This window comes from Hoplias malabaricus, chromosome 9 (genome assembly GCF_029633855.1).
Source record: "Hoplias malabaricus isolate fHopMal1 chromosome 9, fHopMal1.hap1, whole genome shotgun sequence".
Classification (NCBI taxonomy): domain Eukaryota; kingdom Metazoa; phylum Chordata; class Actinopteri; order Characiformes; family Erythrinidae; genus Hoplias; species Hoplias malabaricus.
Genome location: NC_089808.1, coordinates 10,276,635 through 10,299,740, shown reverse-complemented (window position 1 = coordinate 10,299,740; position 23,106 = coordinate 10,276,635). Strand labels below are relative to the sequence as shown.

Sequence of the window (23,106 nt, the reverse complement as noted above, 5' to 3'; positions counted from 1 at the left end):
AACCGTGACCCTGAACTGGATTAGCGGTTACTGACAATGAATGAATGAATATATGGTACCATTTTACCAAGCCAAGCAGTGGTTATTACCCAAGTTCTTTCTGTATTGGCAACATAATGCGACACTAGGTAATTAATGGACCTTTTTTTTCCCAAGTTTCAAAGTTTTAAAATCATTGCGATGCTTCACTGACCTGTCATAGGGGAAAAAAAAGATCTTCTGTCGTTGCATCTCTGAGCTCAGGATTGCAGAAACTGCACTATGTAACTTTGAGGACAGTAGGAAACCACATCCTCTTTTCATGAGCGCTTTACACTTAGAATTACTATTTGAAACTATAGAGGGAGCCCAGGAGCAGAAATACCAATTCTTACCTAGTGTTCCTTTAAAACACACACACACACACACACACAGAGACAGAGATTTTCTGAGGGTAGCCTTTAAAATCTTTGCTTTCATGGTGAATGGTAATTGGTCTTAAATGTTTTGAGAACTAGAGAAAGTGAAAGCAGAGGTTTCTTGTGAAGTTGCAGGCAAAAATAGACCAGTCTAACAACATAAAGAAATCCATGAGACAGTTTTCAGTATGGAAGAGGGTTTGCCATTCTTTTTATCAAAAAATAATTTGCAACTCATTAAAAACACTTTTTTCCCAGCAATCACACTTTTTTTCTGACTGCTTCAAAAGGGCATTAATTGAAATTTAAAGTCTAAAAAAAAACTCACTGAGTAAAGCCTAAGTGTTTCTCTGGACTTTACCAGATTAAAAAATGTGCAAATCTTGTTGTCGTCTCAAAGCAGCAGTGCAAGGGCAGCACGTTTTATTGTGTTTGAGTCATGCTTTCAGCTCTGACCGATCCCCCTGTGCTTGGCACAAAGTGCGGACGATTGTCTCAATAAGTTCACGACCCTGTTCAGGGTTCCCACAATCGCAGGCAGTTTTTATACATCCACAGGATTCATATGATATTACAATGGGGTTTAAAAAGCGCAGGTTTGTTAGCACTGCTAAAAAAGACAGATCTAGTAGCCACCATCAGCAGTACCTAAAGATATCAGCAGCATTAGCGTTTCTCAAAACTGTTCTTTCAAGTAAGCCCAGAGATGGTGGTGACTTCTACTCTGCTCGTAGCACTGAGTTCTTTAGTGGTCTTGATTAAATTTTGCATGGTGGGACCAGGGCTACTAGTTTGCGGCTGAAGGAGCTGCTTAACCACGGCAGTACAGGAGGGTTTGGAACGTCGCCGCTTGAAGGCTCTCTTCTCTGACTGACATTTGGGGGGAGGAAGATTGTCACAGAGGCGGCTGCAGGTGGAAATGCCGCAGAACGAGGGCTCGTCAGACTGAGAAGAGGCCTCAGAGCTGCCTTCAGATGGAGGGTCCCTAAAAGTGAAAGGTGAAAGAGAGGTACCCAAGGATGGGGGTTTTATGTGACAATCTTGAGGAGGGGGCTTGTTATATTGTGGATTCCCATTAGGAACTGATGTGACGGAGAGCACAGTTGGAGTAATCGTCTCTGGTTTTGCAGTAGCTTTCATTTTGCAATGCTTTTTCTGTGAATAGAGAGAGGAGAAAGAGAAAGAGGAGGTTCATTTTGCAATTATTCAGCAATTTTATATTCATTAGGTTTTCCTACTTGGGGCTTAGTAGAAGCTGCTGAACAGGGCATAGATGCAATTATAATATTTAGGAAATTATATATAAACATAGCACAAAAAGTAAGGAACTTTGTGTTTGGTAGATTATTTCTTTGTTGTAACTGTGCTACTTGGCAATAAATCTTATGCCGTTGGAAATTTTAATTTCTCTTTTAAATGGTGCCACATTTGTAAAGAACATGCATTTGTGGGAGGAGCAGTAGAGCCGAGTATGTGGGTTGTGCCCATGAAAAATTTGCCAAATCCTCTCTCTTTTTATATCATGCTTTAGTAGCAATGTAGGGGAAGAAAGAAATCACCATACCTTTTTATTCCCAGTTGTATTCCTTTGAGTTTCTACATTGTATGCTTCATTTGGACCTATCAAAATAGTACCCAAAATGCTGACACACAATAGTGAAGCATAAAAAAATAAAAAATAATGGGTATCACCATGTCCAAATTGCAGTTATATCATATTTATCTCAAACAAACCAACTAATAAAAACACTGGATTTTATACCTTCGGCCACTGGAATTTGAAGCGATGACTGTGAGAAGGGATATGATGCTCTCCGTTTTAGGCTCAGATCTTCATATGAATCCCTGAAATAAACAGATTGTCTGCCATTAGGCTGAAACATTCCAAATTAAATACAATGATAGATGAATAGACAAATACATAGAGTCCTGAGAACAAATTCAAAGAACCCTTTCATTTATATAATTTCCAGTGAAAATGGTCATGAACAAGGAACTTTTAGTGTCAAGAAAAATATAGAGTGGATATATATATAAAAACTATGAAGCTTTGTTATGATTTGCGTTTTGTCAATTTAGACATTTGCAAGGCAAATAATGAGTGTTTGGGTTGTTGATTGTGTGAATGGTTGGTTGTGTTAATGTCTGTAACAAATTTGGTCAGGAGGACAAATGTGATACAGTTTGTACACAAAAAGTGGGAACCATTTAATATATTTTAAATGTTTAGCAACAAAGAAATTCACATTCAGCGCATTGAGCTATGAAGTTCACTATAAATTACAAGTACACTGCGGGAGATTAGAGTGCCCTCGAAATCACACTCAAATTCAACTAGGATTTAGACACTCAATAATTCCCTAAAACGTAAATAGGGAGCAATATCTGACAAAGCCTGTTTTTTTTTTGTGTGTGTGTGTGTGTGTGTGTGTGTTAGACACACCTTTCAGAGCTGCAGTAGCTGTAGGTGTTGGGTATAGACATGTCAGGCTCTGATGAGGGGGTCTCAGGTGACATGCGACAGAAGTTAATGCACACAACCAGCCCGAGAAAAAAGCAGAGGACCAGAGACAACAGCAGGTAGCTGTGCCTGTCAGAGACCTAAAGAACACAACACTGTTCAGAAACCATTCACAAAATCACATTAGTCATCATTTACTCTTCTGGAGCATTTGGATCCAAATCTCCTAATATTCAATGGAATATTTTATTACAAATCTTTTTATATATTTTGCAGAATTGTAGCCCTGTATTTGGAAAGTTCAAGAAAATATATAAATATATATTAACAATTTATAAAAACCTTTCTGGACATGGGGTTGGTATATGTATAAATATATATGAAATACAGAAAGATGTAACTTTGTCTTTATTTCAAAAACAGTTCAGGGGAGCTAACAATTTTGCCCATATATTTGTATAGAACAAGAATGATACTATTCCCAGAGATTTGGAACAGACCTTTTTTTGGAACAATTTGTACTCTCAAAATGTCATAAATGTAAACGTACAAGGCCCACTACTAATGAGTTAAAATCCATTAAAGACATTAAAAGAATAAATTCAGCAATTATCTGGAATTCTCTAAAAATACAACTCTACAAATTCCTCATGAACTCTTCCTACAGGAGATTTTCAAGCAATAGATAACCAGCAAAAGAGAAACTGGTAACATTCAGTTTAACAAACCAACAAAAAATTCATTGGACCCATAACCCTCAGTGTTCCTGAGATGCACAGACTGTACATTTGGTATTGCTACATGTACATATTAAGATGCCCACCTTTTTTCTGCCTTTTGTTCATCCACCCAGCTCTGGAGCATAAGTGGTGTATAGTATATCATGGCATTTACAATATGACTCTTCACATTCAACTCCATTCTTTCCTCACAGCTATTTAGACTTAAATGCATTTGCAGGCAAAAGTAGAACTCCCTTAAGGAAAGTACAGAAGTGTGTGAATATATTTTCATAACTGTGTATTTCCAAGGTGGCGATGGATGATAACTTTGCTTGTGTATTACCTGTTGAGAGGTGCACCTCTACACCATCTATTACTTAGACAACGGGCATATATTTGGTACTCACTTATGACCTCACAAATAAAACAGTGGATATTATTGTATATAAACCTCTGGAAAGACCCCAAACTAAGATCCCTCACATCATCTGGCTCTAGTCTCCTAATAATTACACAAACAAAAACATCTGGTGATGCTGCTTTAAGGTATTATGCTCCAAGAGAGTGCATTGGAAAGGAAGTGAAATATTGTCTGGCTAATATGTCGTGTTTTAATATATTATTGTCCTAATATTTCCCGTTTTTTTTCCCCCCATTATCGTTTTTCATCGTTTACTGTAAAATTGTGATTTCTCTGTATTTGATCAGATTTTAAAATATATATTTTATAGTATTTTATGGAATTTTATTACATTTTTTCTCTAATATTATAATAAAATGTATAATATAATATAAATTGAAGAATACTACCTCTCTCTGTAGCTGGCTCACTTGGAGAGACAGGTTAAGAACAAGCTGTGTCATGTTCTCCAGCTGCCCCTGAAGTACCTGAATAGACTCAGTCTGCTTTTGATCCTACAGGGAACAGCAAAAAAAAGTGCTTTCAAGGTCAAATGTACAAATATGCAGCTGTAAACCTACAGTAAACAGTACAGAGAATAGTACAAAAAAAAAAAATTCTGTTAATCTGTGATTTGTCTGACCTGTTCTTCAGCAATCCGAGAAGTGTTCTGGAGTTTGATAATGGTTTTATTGAAAGCCTTCTGCATCTCCTCCATTTGTTTTCGATACCTATGAAACAAGAAGAAACATTTTAAAATCTAACCCAATTTTTAAAAGGCCTAATGCATATATTAGACCAAATGTTTGATGTGCTTTCTCTATTTCTCTCATTGCTTTCTCGCAATGAAGTATGGAGAACATACAAACTGATAACTGATATAAAAGTGTGAATGGTTTATATTCCCACAGTCCCAAATGGGGAAGAGTTGTTCATATGGAAGCCTACTAAATCCTGCATTATTGTGTGAATTCAGTGACATGAAGTAAGCTATCCCTCATAAATGGGTTCCATACTTGACCCAAAGGTGGTCTAAACCTGAAAGTTTTATGTGATGAGGAACCTTGACATTGTAGCAAGGAGATCAAATTGGTTGGCTTTATTCTCAGAGAAGCACGGTGACAAAGATTCATACATTAACTGAAATAATTTTCATTAGAAGTAAAAACAAGACCACCTTAACTGATAGAGAATGTGATGCTCAGTGTGATGCCTGCTCCAACCTTTAAGAATTCTCTTTGTGATAAGATGATTTGGGGAAATCCATCCCAGGTTGGTGTTAGTAAGTTATTGAAAACCAACCACAGAAATCATGCTCACGTATGAAATGTATTCTGAAACCCTAGATCTAGAGAAGCTCCAAATAACGGTTGAGAGGTGTTCATCAATATATTCTAATTTATAAAATGTAGTAGTTACCTCTGGCTGAGCTGCTCCAGGTAGCGCCCGCTGAGTGACATATTCACCTCCAGGGCTTTGATCCGGTTGTTGAGTCTCATGAAGACCGATTCCTTCTGGTTAGAGCCATGGAGCGGTACCTCTGTAGAACTAGGCATTTCAGCATAGAAGTCTGAGGAGGACGGCTGCCCTGATTGTCCATTTCCACCAGGGCCTCCAAAAGTAGCTTCCTCAAGAAGCTCCTCAGTTTTGGGTTCTGCAGTAATTGATATGCCATCTAAGGATTCTGTTAAGGGGGCAGCTGTCAATGTGCTAGCCGGGACTGCGGTTTTGGTCTTTGCTGGGTGAAGAACAGACTGATCTGTGAATATGGATGGAGGAGCAAGGGGTGCCTGATCCATAGTGTTAGACATTTCACTAGGAGTCAGATTATCTTGTGTGGTGGATTTCTCTAATACAGGTGGGGTCATGTGGTCACGTTCTACATCAACAATTTTGGTGTCCACAACTTGGGACGATGCTGTTTCAGAGTGAGAGGAAAGGAGAGGAATCTTTCTCACATCTGCTGATTTCTCTCGGAAAATCTCCTGCTGAGGAAGCATTATCTCAGTCTCCTTTATGACTGAAGAGTCCAGAAAGTCAACAGCCTGTGTGGCTTTAGAAGCAAGAGCATCTGTTAAAGTAGGTTTTGGAAGTGCAGAGGTCAAACTTGGCTCAAGCTCAAGAAATCCAGTTTGAAGTTCCTTTTTGATCTCAAAGAACTGAGATTTTAATACATCAGTGGTGGGATCATCTGGAAAGGAGGTTGTCTCCATCGTCCTAGCGTGCAGCGTCTGCGTCAATGATGACGTTATCACTACTGGAGATGAAGCAAGAAGGGTTTCCTGTGAAAAAGAGCTGAGCTGGGATTGTGAATCATTTGACTTCGTATCTGTTGTCTTCTTTTTCTTATTCTGGCGTGTTGGCAGTGGCAGGCAGTTCTTCAGGAGATACTCTTCAAGAGAAACAATGCAAGAGCAGTAATCAGAACCTCGCTCACAGCAGTTCTTCTTGTCCTGCAATCTTGAGTACTGCTCATCCTGTTCTGTCCTCGCCATTGGCTGCTCTACTTGGAGTATAGAGTCAGAGGACTGTTCTGATTGGTCCAGCACATCAGAGTCCTCTTCCTTAGGCAAAAGAGTGACAATCTGTTCTTCATCAGGGGGAGTTGGGGCGAGGGAATCTGGCATGGGCATCGTTGTTGTGGGTGTCTCTGAGAGTAATGCTGTGGGTGCAGGTACTGACTGGTCTGCGTCTTGTGTCACTGAAGTTGTCATTGTGATGTCCTGCTTCAAAGTCTCCAACCTGAATAATAAGAGAAAAATGTAATTGGCAGAAAAGTCCACAAAAAGGTTCAGGCTTAACCAGTGAATATAACCTGGTGGAAACCCATTAGCATGCAATATGTTAACTTGTTCCTTTTAGGTATATCCAGGTTTCCAAAAAGCTGTGGAATTCAATTTAAGCTACAAAATATATGTGTTACCAAATAATCAATAAAATTACACATACCTACATTACTAACTTTTATATAATATTTAGTGATTTTATTTCAATTACCTTTTTATTCAAAACATTAACACACCAAATATAAATTGTTTAATATTACCAATTATTTAATTATCTGTGGATGGGACATTACCATAATTTTTAGGTGATGCGTCCACTAGTTATATCCTTGATTAACAGGAGAATAAACAAAGTGCTGCCCATTAAATGAATGAATACCACTCATATAACTCAATTACTCACATGATAAAGGAGGCACTTGGGGGAACTGTTTGAGGAGTTCCTGATGGATCCGTCAAATTTAAATTTATGGCGGAATAATTGCCTGTCATTCAAAAAAAAGATAAGATAAATCAACAAACCAATGTCTCAAATATTTAGCCATTGATTTATGGACAGTATGTACTACTATGGGCCAGGCATTTAATGCTGTCTGCATTCAATAAAATACTGTATCTACATTAAAAATATAAGCTGATATTTTGTACACAATTAATAAATGAACACACCAACAGAAAAAGTCCAAAACATCTTTTCATTCTTTTTAAAAAATAACTTTTGTAAATGAAACATTTGTTGTTCCAAAAGTGATAAAGTGCTGTGTGTGTACACTCATGTACCTCCACTCCTAGCTGCATCTTCTGGATTTCCACCCAACACATTGGCAGCAATGTTTACCATATTGAAAATAACATCTGTAAAAATAGGAGGGAGGGGTGGTTACTGTCTACTTTACTTTTGCATATAAGCAAAGCACTGTCTTCACCATAGCACCTGCCCAATTATAAATATGGCTCATTAGTTGCAATACATGGAATTTTTAAATGAACAAGGACTGTAAATCCACAATATTCAATTAATCTTACCCTTGGCAGACCCAATAATATCCTTTGGCATTTTGTCATCTTGTTGCAGATAGGCAGAATCTAAAGGTTGAGAGAAACATAAAAGTTACATAAGAGTTTCATATATAATTAGGTGTACCAATAAATTGTAAAGCTTTCTTTTGTGTAATATATAATTATAAATGTGTAATTCAAAATTCATTTTCCTGCTCCTTTATCATTTTATGGAAACTTGACCTAACAATTGCCATTTTATTTAACAAAAAAAAAAAAACCTAAATTATTATTAATTAGAAAATGGCAGTTTGGCAGTGAATTACTGATGACCACTGCTCAACTACAGATATTTAACAGCCAGGTCTCACCACTGTCATCATCTTCAGAGTTGGGTCTTTCAGAGGGCTCTGAATTTAGTTCATACTCCTCCATCATACTTGTTCCAAAAACCCTTAAAACACAAGTGAAAGAGGTAGATCATGACCTTGGATTAAAATGTATAATTACTACTAATTAAATTATTGGAATTTTTATTTAATAGTAGGCAATTGAATTGATTTAGACAAAATGTACAATAAGTAAATTTTTGAACATAAGTAGAGTTTAAACAGCATAGTGAAGTAACATAGTGGACGTAAGAAAGCAAATCTCTAGAGATAAAAACCTACCTAGTGTGTTTTCAGAGCTGAAGATTAATGAATTATCCAAAGAAAAAAATGTAAGAAGAAAACACGTTTTGTGTGTTTAGGCTTATTTTCCTGTAAAGTAGCGAAATTGCCACGCCTCTTTCACACACTGATAACTATAAGCAGTGGACCATTTGAGAGCTGTGAGCTCCAGCCCCATGCGCCAGGTTGGTTTCACCAAAGTACTGCCTTGGCGCTCAAGAGAGCTCAGAATCTTTACAGCAGAAAGCTCATTTAGGCTCTTCTTGCACAAAGCAAAGGAGTTTGACTTTAATCATGAGCTCATCTGGCGTTCAGCAGCCAATTTACAGAATCATCATTGACAATCGAAGAGGCAGCATTTTCTTATTATGCCTGCAATTCTGGAATAAACTTCCAGAATATCTAGAGCACTAAATGATTTAGGCTTTTTAAAATTAGACAAAACTCTTCTCTTTAGCTTTAGTGGTGAAACCAACCCGGCACATAAAGCTGGTGCTTAGTTATTAGTGTATGGAAAAGAGGCGCGGCGATTAGGTCACTTTACAGGAAAATAAGCCCAAACACATAAAACATTACATGGACAACAGATTATCACTGGTCACTGTGGCGTGACCCAATGAAACCACGGCTCAGTGGCTCTTGTGACAGAACAGTGTTGGTATTACCGACAGAATGGAGACAGACATATCTCAAAAAAACTAGATAATATCTCATAATAACGACATACTGAGGATTGTTTGTGTGTGTGGCAGCAATACGCTTCCATAAGATTTATTAATACAAAATTATGAAAATGTGGATGTTTACCTGATTAGGCTGAGGGGACAGAAATGCTCAGACCCAAAATGGGACAACAGCTCCACCTAGAGTTAAAAGCAGTAATGGCAAACAAAGGAATTATTATTATTATTATTATTATATAAAGAGACGCAGCTAACATTCAGATACGATGTATGGAAGACTAATTTAATAAATGTTTCAGAGTCAAGTCAGATGATCAGAAATGATGATGTGAATTCAGGTTTGAGTCACTGTACTGAAAGACCGTTACAGAGTAAGGCCTGAATGTATTTTAATCCCAGTGGAGCCTTTAATACTCACTAATAGTTACCTTTCTAATAAACTTGAAACTCAAATATTTACGTGGCATGTGACATAATTTACGTGACAAACCGTTAACTTTACAAATTTAGGTCTATCCCTTAAGTAGTTAACTAAAGATAAATGCCACAGGCTCTTGATAAACGTGCATGAGTGTAGAAATAAAAAACACTCATCTTCAGGCTTAAATACAAATTATTAAGTCTCTTTTGCGTTTGATCTTTTGAAAAGAATTCATGTCAAATGGTGAATTAAATACACCCTTCACCTGGTGGAGGAATACATGAAAAAGACATTCACCTCACACACACAGTCCAGCACGACAGAATGTTAGTGGGTGAAACAGATAAAGCAAAAGCCTGTAATTAGTGGATTCTGAGACACAACCAAAGCCATTAGTAATCTTGAGTGATTACACACATGATTTCATCTGCACCACATATCAGAAAGTCACAAATACAAATGGGTTCTTAAAACAAGGCGGAAGGTGATAATAGTGAGCAAGTAACTCAGTGCTGATGTGCTTTCAGGAAAACATCTGGAACACAACAGACCTCTGAAGTGGTGTATCATTCTGTAGCTGGCATCAAGCCTATATTTGGAATTGTGTGTCTTAGCTGGTTTGCTGTTTTTGGCAAGTGCTTAACAGATGTTTTTTTTTCTGTACAGATATCTGAATTCATTCAGGAATAAAAAACTGACACTGGCATTAGAACACATTCAACCAGCAAACTGCGGCAGTTGTTTTAATGGTAGTAGCTTACAGTTTGAGTTCCTGCTAATGGTACGGACATGTTGCCAGTGAATAATAATTTTTATTTTATTTTGGCAGATTCATAGGGGTAATGCACATTAATAACCAATTCTGTCAATTCTGTTTCTGAGATGTAATTTCAGTTAAGCCAATTTGGCCAATTTTCCAATTACTTTTTGGCAATGTCCCTTCAGTGCACAGAAGTATTAGCTTGTGTGTAGAAAATATATAACATTATTTGTTTTTTTCAATGCCAACGAAACTTGTATTTAAGTACATTCAGGAGAGAAAAATATATCAAATATTTTGGGGTTTTTTTAAAGCAAAAATAAACAATGTCTAATTTCTTACTAGGCAAGGAACCAACTACAGAATGATGCATGACTGACCAGTCTACGAATTCAAATCTTGACCAATAAATTGAGTACTTGTACATTTTGTGTGTGTTGCCAGTTTGTTGGTAAAGACTGTCCTACACCACATTTAACAGACTTACTCAGATGGACAACAACTTTCATATTTACACTGGCATTCAAAGTCACAGATACAGTAATATATTGAGCTTAAATTTCATGTCTGCGCAGACCTCTGCCTTCACCCACTCATCCAAACACACCTAAAAGAATGGGGGCTAACCTTTATGTACTTGGTGAACATCTAAAGCAGAGGAGAAAGAGAAGGAAAACAACAGTTGAGAACAGTGAAGAAGTAAACAGTAGATAGACCATAGAACACTGAGGGCTTGTTATTCAGTTTATCTCAACTAGACTGCAAACTGCAAAAGAATGATTTGAGAAATGGACTAGAAAATACAGTCCATATGTCAATTTTAAAAAATTCAAATTGAAGATGAAACAAATGGTTTTTCATATAATAGGTCTTCACATACCTTGACATATTTAGCATATAAATGCTCATCCAGTGGGAAACTCTGAACTGTTCGTTCATCACGAGCGTGAAAAGTCCCCAGTTTGGTCCATTTGCTGGTTGGATATCTGTGGACAACCAATCAAATTCAATCCAAGCCTTTGCTCAAGACATTGGGGAGCAGGTCACAAAATTTTTTAGTTATATATTCAAGACAAAAATGTTTATTTAAAACATTATCACTGACTACATTTGTAGGCAAAAAGATTGGATATTACTCAAATGACATGTTTTGAGGAAAATAACTCTCATCTGAAGAATAATTTCATATACAACGGTACAATATGAATTAGGCAAGAAATAGCTTCTCTATTTAATAATTTCTTGCCGGAAATTTAATTAAAAATGACAAAAAGAGAAACCACATTAATAATAACTAATATTCTGCCTTCATCTGTTTAGCACAGATGCTTGCTAAACAGACATAGTTAGACCGCTAGCGTTGTGCTGCACGGTGGAGAAAATGTATGGCCAATGTACCCACCCAGAGAAAGAGATGCCAATTAATCCCTCTTGAATGCCCAGCTACAGTTGCCAAAGGGAAAGTTGACTTTTAAATATGTCATTGTTAAAAACACTGCTCTGTTGCAATGCCAACATTTCCTATGATAATTTTTCAACCTGATATTACTTTGCAAGTTGGCCAAAAGTGTTCAGAAGAAAAACACAGAAGTGTTTTTAATTGTCATTTCAACTATATACCCAAGTACACAGTAAAATGAAAGAACATCCCCACTGCGGTTATACAAGTCAAACAGTGATGTTTCTTTAGTGAGAAACCATATATACTGACCTGTCACTGATGGAGACCAAGAAGTCTTTGGGGGTCGAGGAAAAGAGTTCAAAATTGGCAATGTCCAGCTGCTTAACCTGAATGGGCTGACACAACTCAATAACAAACCTGGAGGTGAACAGAGAGGAAGAGAATGGTTGAACTTGACGAAAGTGTAGATGTTATGGTTGTAAGAAGAATAGAAGTACTGGAAAGATGAAGGAAAAAGAAAAAGAGGAACAAAGATCAGAGTGACTAGAAAAGTGAAAAATGACAAGTAGAATTAGACACAAAGATAAGACACAAGTACCGTCTATTCGGCTTACCATATTTTGTTGCTACAGGGATTCAGCATATAAACATCCATATTTTCCATTAGGATGGCTGAAGTACTCTAAATGTAGAAAATGTATAAGTCAATGAAAAAATCTTAAAAAAAGAAAACTGTAAGTTAACCCTTTAAAATGTCTAATTTAAAAGCATAGGCTTGTCACAACAGCCATTTTTGTGGTCAATATATTGTTCCAGAAATAATTTTGATACACAATATTATTGTCATTTTAAGACCATTTTATACCACTGATATATTAATAATAAAATAGCATAATAATGCACTTACACTCAATTAAAAGAGCAATGAACTTTAAGTGCAAATATATTAACTATATTCAGACTTTGGAATTGGTGACATTCATGCTTACGTAAAGAAAGAAGGTGAGGGAAAACACGCAAAAAAAAAAAAAAAAAAAAAAAAAAAAAAAAAAAAGTATTCCGTTTTGTCCTATTTATATTTCCTGCCTGAAACACTGTCTGTGAAGTTTTGCTATGACTGTAGCCCTCAGAATATCTAACAAGTTAAAAATATTCTGGGTTCAGGTTTTCCAAAAATCCTTTATTTATAATACATGAAGCAGTCATTGTCAACCTTCCAGCAATTCTATTTGAAGTGCCAAATACAACTTCACGTTATGCAATACCGTGCGTACCTTTGCCTCAGGATTAGAAGAAAGAATCTTAGCCCCACATTCCACAGAGGCGTAATTTGTTGTTTTCTGCACCTTCTTAACAGTGCTAGAACCGCCATTACAGGACGTGTGTGTAGTTTGACCTGATGGAATAGACACAAATAGTGTGTTTTGAATAACACGCCCTTGGGCTGACATGTCATGCACAAAGTGAGTTTTAGGAAATTATGACTGGAGATCACAATGATTAGTAATGATCTTCAAGTTTAAATAACAACACTGCTGTCAACGTTCACTTCTGAACAAGCCGACTTACTTTTTTCATTCTCCACCTCCATCATTATCTTTTTCCATTCATCAAAAGTTGGAATGTCTTCTGGGTCTTTGCTGAGAACAGATGGATCCATTTCTGGGGTGACATGAACCCTCTGTTGAATGGTAAAATTGAGAGTTTCAGGATACATATCTCAAAACTAGGCAAATGGGAATGATTTTTTGCTTGGGTAAAACTGCTCTAAACTTTTCCAGTGGGCGGAACCCTATTCTGATCTCATATGGCAAAGATGCTGTAAAACATCTGAAATGTGTAAGAGTAGTTTGCCCTAAAATTTCAGATGGGCAAAATAAATACAAGTTAAACAGAGGCATAAATAAATCTAGCATTAATATGCAAGAAAATAACAGAAATATGTTCATTTCTATTTCTAAACATATTAGCATAAAACAAGTGTTATTTTGCTTAATATTTCCTTCAGACTGGAACCTCACCTGCTCATTCAGCATGTTGGAAACATTAGTTCCTTTATTCGCTCTCTCTAAACTAGTCTTGGTACCCTTTCCTGTTCCAGAGGTGCTGGTATTCTCCAAGACCATGGGAAGACTACTGTAATATATGAACGCAACAGGAGATAAAAATAAGAACTAAACAATTTAAATACATTTCCACCTCAATATACCTGTGGAAGTTATAAGTAAATAAATATGTCAAGCAGAGTCTCACGCAGTAGATTCAGACAGTCATTTTCATGTCTGTTGCATGATAGCTTTTCAGCTTACGAAGAACTTCATAACTTGGTGATGAGCAGAATATGAAATCTCATACTACTTTTCATACCTTGTAAGGTCCACATCATATGGAGGGCTGCCTTCTACCTCGCAAGCAACTGGTGTAGAGGCAGAAGTGCAGGTATCATCGCCAGCACTGAAGAGAAAGAAATCATAACCGACTTACATCTCTCGTAACTGATGTTCAAGTTAATGAAGGTACAATAAATAAATTAATGAATAAAGTTCATGGGATCTATTTTTAAACCTCTTTGGTACTTACATATAAAATGAAATCCTTGCAATATCTATTAACTATGCCATGAATTTCAGATTGTTGTCAGTATATATGAGGACAATTTTAAGCAATCCCTTGAATATTTAAATAATTATAAAAATGACTTTTAATAAAGTTAATATTTAATAGAACACACATCACTGAGAATGCCGGAGATCACATAATATACACAACTACGAAAGACAATGTTGAAAAACACAACATAGCACTATAGTAAAATAAAAACAGTATAATTGGGGAGGTGAAAAATGCATGTAGAAAATGAAATAAAAGAGAAAACCCCAAATATGTAGCCTCTGAATATATCACACCTGCACAGAGTGGATCCAGGTAACACAGTGGTGCTTGAGGAGACATCCTCAGAGATGGTTGTAGGCTCAGTAGCAGTTACAGACCCAGAAGGGATGTGGGAGAGGTCAGTAGTCTGGTGTTGTGGAATGGAAGATTCTGGTGCACTGTGATCAGAATCATCTTCACGTATTGAATTCTCTGAAGCAAACACCAACTCTGCTGTGGTCCCATCCATTTCCAAAGCCTAAAACATAAGATTTATGAATGTTACACAGCAACAACAGCTTCTGGTGGCTGGTAAGTATGTAACAGTTTTTTCTAATGATAATATGTTAATACATGTTGTCACTGTCCAAAGAAGAAAACACGCATCTCCAAAATAGTACAAGAGAAGGAAAAAATCTTTTTAACTTTCAGATGAAGGACTTTCAACATTGATTTTGGGCGATTAATCAAGAAATTTTCACACAATGTGAAGGAGAGCTGCTGTTGTCAAATCATGCAGTAAACAATATATCAACAAAAATGGAGATATGTGTTCATCTTTGGAGAGTGATGATATATTAATAATAGGATCTATATTTGGTCCTGCTTTGTACCCTCTATCAAAATATTCTGATTCTGAGGTGTTATATCCTTCAGGAAAAAGCCCAGTGATTTGTGCACGAAAAGGTGCACAAAATAAGCCCCACACATTCTCTGCTCTCTTTATTCTGACAGAGTACACAACAATGGCAAATTATTATCACTGACAATTGCTTTGAAAGATTAAACTGAAAATTGTAGGGATTATCAGTAAGCTTAATTTATGAAAAGTCTGTGTTTGCCACTTGTACCAGGCCATGCAGTACTGTCATAAAGTCATTATCATGCACTTTGTTGCCATTTCCACTGCCAAGTGAACTATGCCATAGGTGACTACTCATGCTAAAATTGGGTTCCGTTCCTGTCATAGTTGCACATGTGTCCTGAACTCCAACATATGGGTAGAAGCTTGAAATGGTGGTAACTACAAACTGGCCAATTGCAATAATCATGTAATCATCAAGCAATGTCACTACCAGTCCAATGTCCAATGAGTGCCATTTAAAAAAACAAAAACACCACACTATTAATGATTGATACTTAAAACCAAACAGGGTAAAAAAAAAAAAAAAAAAAAAAAAAAAAAAAAAAAAAGTCATAGAAACTAGAAACTCTTTTCTCGATACAGATTGTGCATGTTTTGACAACACAAGCTAAAGAAAATTCTCCCTACTCCTATGGTTCTCGTGTTCTAGGAAATGGTTACAGGTACTTGAACAATATAATACATACATAATGTCTGTGGTTGTGCTATACTTCCCAGTAGGAAAAATTACAACCACTTTCTTTCTACACTCACTGTTCCCCTGACAATACAGGAGCACGTTGTAGTTTTAAAAGTATAGACTGCAGTCCAGTGTTGCTCTGCATACATTTTTGTCCCCTTTCACCCTCTTTTGCAATGGTCAGGACCCCCACAGAGAAGGTATGATTTGGTTGGTAGATCATTCTTATCACTGCAGTAACACTGATGTGGTGGTGGTGGCTCAGACACAGAAATGCAAACAAATTATGCAGAGCAACAGGTGGGACTTCAGTCGGTAATTGTAGAACTACAAAGTGCTCCTGTCTGGTCAGTGGAGTGAAAGAATGAACAGTGAGTGTAGAAACAAGTACATGATCATAATTTTCTGAGATGTCTGTGTAAAACCTATATTGAAAACAAAGTTTGGACATTTTTAGAGATGGAAAAAGTAAAATCACAAAAATATAATATTGTCAGTAGAAACCAATATGGCAGTACCTTTCCATTGTTCTCATGTAATCGGGTTTCCTGTGTCTGTAAAACATCTATTGGACCTGTTTCGGTCTGTGTGCTGTGTTCCATTGTCTGAAGTTCCTGTGGATCAAAGAAATCCTTTATAACATGGGAAAATAAAAACCTTAACAAGAAGAAAGATTTTGCACCTTGTACTTGCAACGATTAAGGTAAAAACATTTTAACAATGTTTTTAATAAAATGCACAGCATACTGCCTCAAACCTAACATTCTGTTATTCCATGCTGATATTCATAGTGCACAGGGAACCTAATAATAGTATGGCAGTGGCTGTTTGGAAACTCCCTTGCTGGTTTTTCAGACATGACAAATGTTGGTCGCACTGGGCACTAAGCTAAATTTGTGTATGGGGGAGAGTATATTAATAGCAGTGGTAAAATGAAGAAAAAGTTAGAAAAAAAAACAAAAAACAAACAAACCAAAGAGGCTTGTGTACCTTGTTAGTTCTCCTTTTCTCTCCGGACTCGTGCTGCTCTTCTGTGATGTCCTGTGTGGGCTGGGGCTGATTTTGTGTGTCAGGTTTATTCTGCTCTGAGCAATGGCCATGTTGAACAGGGTGCCTGTAAAGAGCCCAGGATATACTTACAGTTATTTATTTCAACGTTTATGTGTAAGTTCTTAAACTTCAAGCACATCATCAAATCCAAGCACATGCAAATATACAAATTGAATATAATAACAGGGTTTACAGCATTTCATTATTCATTTTTCATTAAAGAATGAGACACATTATGTATATTATTTGGGAGAGAGAGAGAGAATAAATAAATAAATCCTTGATTTGTCTTGCATAGTACACTCACATGACCTACAAAACTAGTAATGTTAATTAGTGTACATTGAAAATTGTCTATCTTAAAGTGTGAGTTTTACCCACCATTGATAATTGGTTAAAACTAGTGGCCACTCTATCTCTGACCAGAAAATCAAGCATAAACTAACATGAAGGAAATACAGCACAACCTAGTGCTAGGGTTCACATGCACCGGAACAGAAAATGAACCATTATCACTCTGCATTGTTGCTCACAGGTCTTGTCGAATAAAGCTTTAAAGCCAAACCATTTAAGATGTGACTGACCATAGCAAGTATGCATCTAAACCTAAAATGGTTACATTGCTTGTTGTCCTGTATTTGTTTAGATTTTAAATAGCCAATTACATTTTCGTGTGGGCTTCAGAACAGTTTGTGGTGGGATAAGTGGGCCGCTACTTGTAAAACTAAATCATTACAAAGCAAAGAATTGTTGTGTTATGACAGGGTATACAAAAACCCAATGACCTAGGAGGGATAAAGTAAAGCAGGATTTCAGAGTTAGCCAAATCATTTTAACTCAAATTTTATGATTGTCTATTAAAAATATCCCTCAGATCTATTTATATTGGATAAGCTTGACATTCAAATTAAGATATCTAGGTAACTAAGAATCCAGATGTGTGTAATGTTCTAAATAAAAATGTGAGCTTATCACATGGTTTAAAAGGAGCTCTTCAAACTGCAGATGAAGAAAAACATTCAGATTGTAGTGTCCTTGGGTGTCTACAAAGGTGCTATAAGAATATTTATAAATAAAATGAATAAAGATAGCACAGAAAATGAATGATAAGAAGCATGGTATACCATAAATGGCAACTTCACATAAGGTAGATACTGCTAGGATTCATTCTTACACTAGAAGCCCTCCCCACCCCCACCCCCACCCCACACATAAACACAGTTGCTTTGCTTTCAAAGATTAAATCTGTGACGCAAGCTCGGATGAAGTCCATTTTCTGACCAGACTGCAACACAAATGTGGCGTCACCCAAACACGTGTAAGATATTTAGTTAACCTTTGTCATGTCACACCACAACCTGAGACACAGTACCAAGACAAAATTGAACCTTGGTTTAAGGGAACAAGATATAGACACGAATGATACAGACAGTAGGTCCAAAGGTATGCAGAGACTCCTTCAATCTGGTGAATAAATTTAAAAGAATAAGTACACCCCAAGAGCAGAATTGCATTTCTTTGGAGTAATTAAATATACCAGCTTTGGTTACATCTTGAACAAGCAATAAGAATATTTTATTATGATCAGTTCCACCTCTGGAGCACCCCTCAGTATTAATACTGCTATATGTGCCGTCATAAGCATGGAACAATAGCCATTTCTGTGGTCGATATATTGTGAAAAACGATATTGTCATTTTAAGACAATTTAATTCCATTGATATAATGATAATCTAATTATATAATAATGCAACTACACCCCTTTTAAAAGCAAAAATATTGTTTTAAGAATATTCAGAAATTGTAATTGGAATGTAAAAATATTCTAAATAAATAAAACCACTGTTTTAAAACTAATTGGCATAGCAGCCCCAGAACAGTACAGAGCGACTGACTAAAATATTTAATGTTCATTCTTACGCAGACAAACATGAGAGTAAACAAAATGAACGATATTGAAGTCAGTAAAGGTGATTGAGGAAATGTCCATATATTATACATATAGTCAATAATGTAATTAATGTTTCAGGTCTAGGTCCAGATGGTCTCTGTACCCTAGTAGGAAACGCCTGATGGGGTTCTACTCGAGACGTGTGTGTACTGAATAACTTCATCTACTAGCATATTTTTCCTCACATTCCGCTGCACCACATTGGTCTTCCTGCTGCATAGGCATTTCTCTGTTAGATTCAAATGAAACAAACAATTCTGCAGAGCCTCTCTACCCAACAGCCTTCTTCCACTTCAGTGCATTCTTCAATGTTCAACCAGAGGCAGAATTAGCTGAAGCTTGGGGGTGTAGTTATACTTTAAAATCTACCACTTACTGACACTGGTTTAATTGCAGCTTGTATACACAGCTTACAAAAGCACCACAGATAGAACGGAAAACACTGGAGCAGCTACACAAGCCTTAAATCAACATGTCTATTGCAAAGCATCCAGCCGTCCAGTTCTGGGCTATGGAGCCATGGAAATGTGTTATATGAAGTGATGGAGCTCTATCCAGTACTGTTAAATGAGTTGGAATGGCATTTGTGATGAAGATTTAATCATCCTACATCAGTACTTGACCTCGCTAATGTTTGTGTGAAACGATGTACGATCAAATCCTCACAGAATTGTTCAAATCCCTAGGCCTTGCCATATCAGAGGCAACTGTGTCAGCAAAGGAGAGACACACCCCTATTAACACCCTTCATATAAGACTTAAGAAGAAATGTTACACAAGCAGGTGTCCATAAACTTTTAGACCATCAGAGTAATTCCTTTGGTCTTAAAAGTGATGTTCAAGATTTTAATCTAATAGACTTTATTTTTCTTTTTTTTATAAAGTTGTTCCCTAACCATTAACTAGCACTCCGGTCCTTTTGCACACTGGAAAAAAAACATCTGTTGTTTATACGCAGCCCTGGCTCAGTAAATGCAAGCAAACAGAAAAACAAACTTAGAGTCTTAAGTTGAACAGGCTCAGGTTTCCCTTTGTCAGCCATTGCTGAGAAACAGCATCTAGAGAGTGGAGAGACCTCCAAATGCTAAAAAACATGAAAGATGGCGGTTAACACTAACATATTTGTGCTGTTAATGTTACATTACATAATTCATTTATTTTGGATGATATGTTTCTTTAAGCTGCAGTTATTGTATACTACAGTCTATTAATGTAGAATTTTACTACCAGCAATATTACAAGCCAGTTTTCTCGTAAACTAACTTACTATGCCCAATCTCCGTAACGGACAAAGAAATTCCCTTTCTGGCCAACTTATCAAAGTAAATCTGATACTCTGCCCGCTCCATGTAGGATGCTGTTAAATTTAGTCATACAGAATGAGAGGGGGGGCATGGGAAACGGCTCTATAATGGGTGAGAGAAATGTGCTATGGGTTGGCAGTCATGGCATTTTGACCAGCAGTACATGAGTAAGCATAGATTAGATATGGTTGTGCCTCTGCTGCCCTGTGTGGGTGGGATTTAACACCCCATGGTTTACAGCTCGAAAGCTCATTCTGACAGCTTTGTTTACAAAAAAATAATTTACTAAGAACAAGTAATCAATTTTTCAGTGTCACGAAAAAAAAAAGCAGAAGCGCCAACAACTAAATATAACCCAGAGCAGCCACAACTTTGTGACCACCTCCTTATTTTTACACTCATTGTCCATTTTCTCAGCTCCACTTTGCAGATCTACAATTACAGACTACAGTCCATTTGTTGCTCTACACTCTTTTTGCACCCTTTTCTTCAAATAGTCAGGACCTCCACAGAGTAGGTATGATTTGGGAAATTGATTACTGTCATCTGCATACTGCACTGACACTGATGTCAGTGGTGTGAGTGGATCAGACACAGCAGGGCTCCTGGAGTTTTTAAACGCTGTGTTAATATACTGTCCACTCTGTAAGACACACCTACATCGTGGGTCCACCTTGTAGATGTAAAGTCAGAGACAGAAGCGAGTCGGTAGCTACACAGTTTGTGTGGTCATCCTCTAATCCTTCATCAGTGGACAAAGGATGCTGTTGGCTGAATGTTTTTGGTTGGTGGACTATTCTCAGCCCTGAGGGGTTTAAGGTCTACAGAAGCACAGCTGTGCCTCATGCAATTGTACCAGCACACTGCACAACACACACTAACACACCACCGCCTCCGGAGTGTCAAATAACACACACACACACACACACAAATATATAAAACCAAACTCGGGGCATATATTATTTGCTCATTAATGGTACTGACCATTGAAAAACAGGGTGACAGTAGACTAATAATATAGGTAGACCAACAGATGGAGTATCGTCTTTTACTGTAGAACCAAGCAAAGCTGATAAAATGGATAAAGACTGTGTAAACAAGTGCATTTTCATATTTTGCTGACTGTTTAAATTAAAATATTATCTAGCATATTTTCTTAAAGTCAGACTAGCTAGCTAGTTAACCTAGCAAAATATACTGTATTACAGAACGGTAGTATAAATGAGTATACATGTAAATTTGTTTATGAATATCAGGGTAAGTTTAAAAAAAGGGTATCTGAGATTGTAAGCTTGGCCAACATGAACTGAAGAATTTGGCAACAGCAGCAGTTGTCAGTTAGCATAGCTTAGCGTGCTAGCTAACTTGAAAATAGAGGTAGGAAAGCTAATATAACTGTAAATACATCTTTAAGAAGGTTATAAATGTGTGAACTGTGTACTTCCACTTTAGATAAAGACTGTACTTCAGCAAATCCCCGAAAGAGGCTTTAGTTAAACCCGTCATCAGCTGGAGCTGGTGTCATCAGTTGTCGAACCCCAGCTGTTTGTGCCTGTTCATTATTCAGCTGAAGTTACAGTATAATTATACCTCGGTATTTAAACTACGGAATAATGACGTAAAATTACATTTACCAGTAACACAGGAAAACGACGCTGATGCAAAACAGTGCGAACTCGTGCCTCTTCATTATCGACCAAAAGCGGGAAGCAACATTGTGGCCGTCGTCGTCTCCTTTACTCCGAGTTTATAAACTCTGAGAGGTTCGGCTTGGCTTGAAAACCCAGTTTTCTGACGGTTTAAAATGTTAAATAAAGTCCAACGGCGATATTCGGTCTACTTTCCCTCTCTCTCTCTTTCTGTTTCTCCCTGAGCTAAAGTCAGTTCAGTTTCTCTGAGGACTGAGACTCAGTTGATTACGTGGACGGGTCAAAGCGCCGCACACTTCAAGCGGAGTCCCTCAGCCAATCAGATCACAGCTCAGCAGTGACGTGGCCAGAAGGCTCTCGCACCTGCTACTGATCCAAGTATAAACTTCGTGTCCAAATGTTTCTAGACAACAACGGCAAAACGTTTTAACATTAATGTTCGTATCTAGACTTGCATTACAGATGATATTTCACCTAGTCAGAATATAGTAATTGTTATTACACGCAGGACACAACATATCCTGTGCCAGTCCATATCTCAATTTAGTTTTTATTATAATCATACACAAGATAATATGTAAAATATCCTATGCCAATTCATAAGAGCTTCACATAGGGCCCACCCCAATCTCTTCCTACCCGCAGTCACATAATTCCTATTGTTCCAATCCTACAGTTCCACCCTAAGGTTGCTGTGGCCGTTTATGATCCAATCAGCAACCATCTACCCTTAACATCTACAGTTACTCATTAAACCCATCACATGTGTACCCAAACCACCCACTGTACCACTAGCTCTTCACAGGGGTCATCAGGTAGGCCCCTCCCCTCGTCAGGGTTTCTCTAAATTAAGCCCACAACACCTGCAGAAGGCTTAATAGTGACCAGACACACCCCCTCCAAGCCAGCTATACAGTCCTACTTACCCTTAAGTGTATCAACAACCGTAAATCTATACTAGCCTCACTGGTGACTAAAGCTGTACCTAGTCCCACTGGCCCCATTAATGCATGCTCAGTGGCAACAGTTTCATGTGATCTTTACATGCTAAATCACCAACCACCACAACAGCATTTCCCCAACTAGTCTCTGGTCTCCTTATCTACAACCACTGGCTAGACCTTTCAGCTGTTTCTGATAACTCCTTCACAGCTGTCCTTAGTTTCCAGCCCCTGATGCTGAACTGCACAAGCAGACTTGGCTACAAATCCCCTAACACCTATCTCCACTGGGCTAACGTGCCTGCCACCCAC

General features: G+C 37.4%; 1 protein-coding gene across 2 annotated transcripts; it reads right to left on the bottom strand.

Annotated features, from left to right (window-relative positions):
- Positions 1–588: 588 nt before the first annotated feature.
- Positions 589–22,106, bottom strand: LOC136707460 (SUN domain-containing ossification factor-like). Of its 2 annotated transcripts, XM_066681552.1 has the most exons (24): positions 21,839–22,106; positions 16,890–17,013; positions 16,418–16,513; positions 14,610–14,833; positions 14,071–14,157; positions 13,725–13,839; positions 13,273–13,384; positions 12,978–13,099; positions 12,318–12,385; positions 12,013–12,120; positions 11,182–11,287; positions 10,929–10,949; positions 9,245–9,300; positions 8,138–8,220; positions 7,794–7,853; positions 7,548–7,622; positions 7,171–7,252; positions 5,401–6,723; positions 4,625–4,712; positions 4,392–4,496; positions 2,842–2,999; positions 2,161–2,243; positions 1,963–2,018; positions 589–1,553 (listed from the first exon to the last, which is right to left on the bottom strand). In XM_066681552.1, exons 1-24 carry the CDS (start codon positions 21,892–21,894, stop codon positions 1,089–1,091), a joined length of 3,873 nt encoding a protein of 1,290 aa, XP_066537649.1. In that variant the 5' UTR covers positions 21,895–22,106; the 3' UTR covers positions 589–1,088. The 2 variants fall into 2 exon arrangements, with proteins under 2 accessions (XP_066537649.1, XP_066537650.1); XM_066681553.1 differs by lacking the exon at positions 10,929–10,949.
- Positions 22,107–23,106: the final 1,000 nt, after the last annotated feature.

What these genes read in the sequence shown, in the direction of transcription:
- LOC136707460 (XM_066681552.1), bottom strand. Translation starts at nt 21,894, where the DNA reads ATGAAGAGGCACGAGTTCGCACTGTTTTGCATCAGCGTCGTTTTCCTG. An exon ending in TATGATGTGGACCTTACAAG is followed by an intron (nt 13,840 to 14,070) that starts GTATGAAAAGTA and finishes CATATATTACAG; the next exon opens with TAGTCTTCCCATGGTCTTGG. An exon ending in TGAGCCAGCTACAGAGAGAG is followed by an intron (nt 3,000 to 4,391) that starts GTAGTATTCTTC and finishes TGTGTTCTTTAG; the next exon opens with GTCTCTGACAGGCACAGCTA.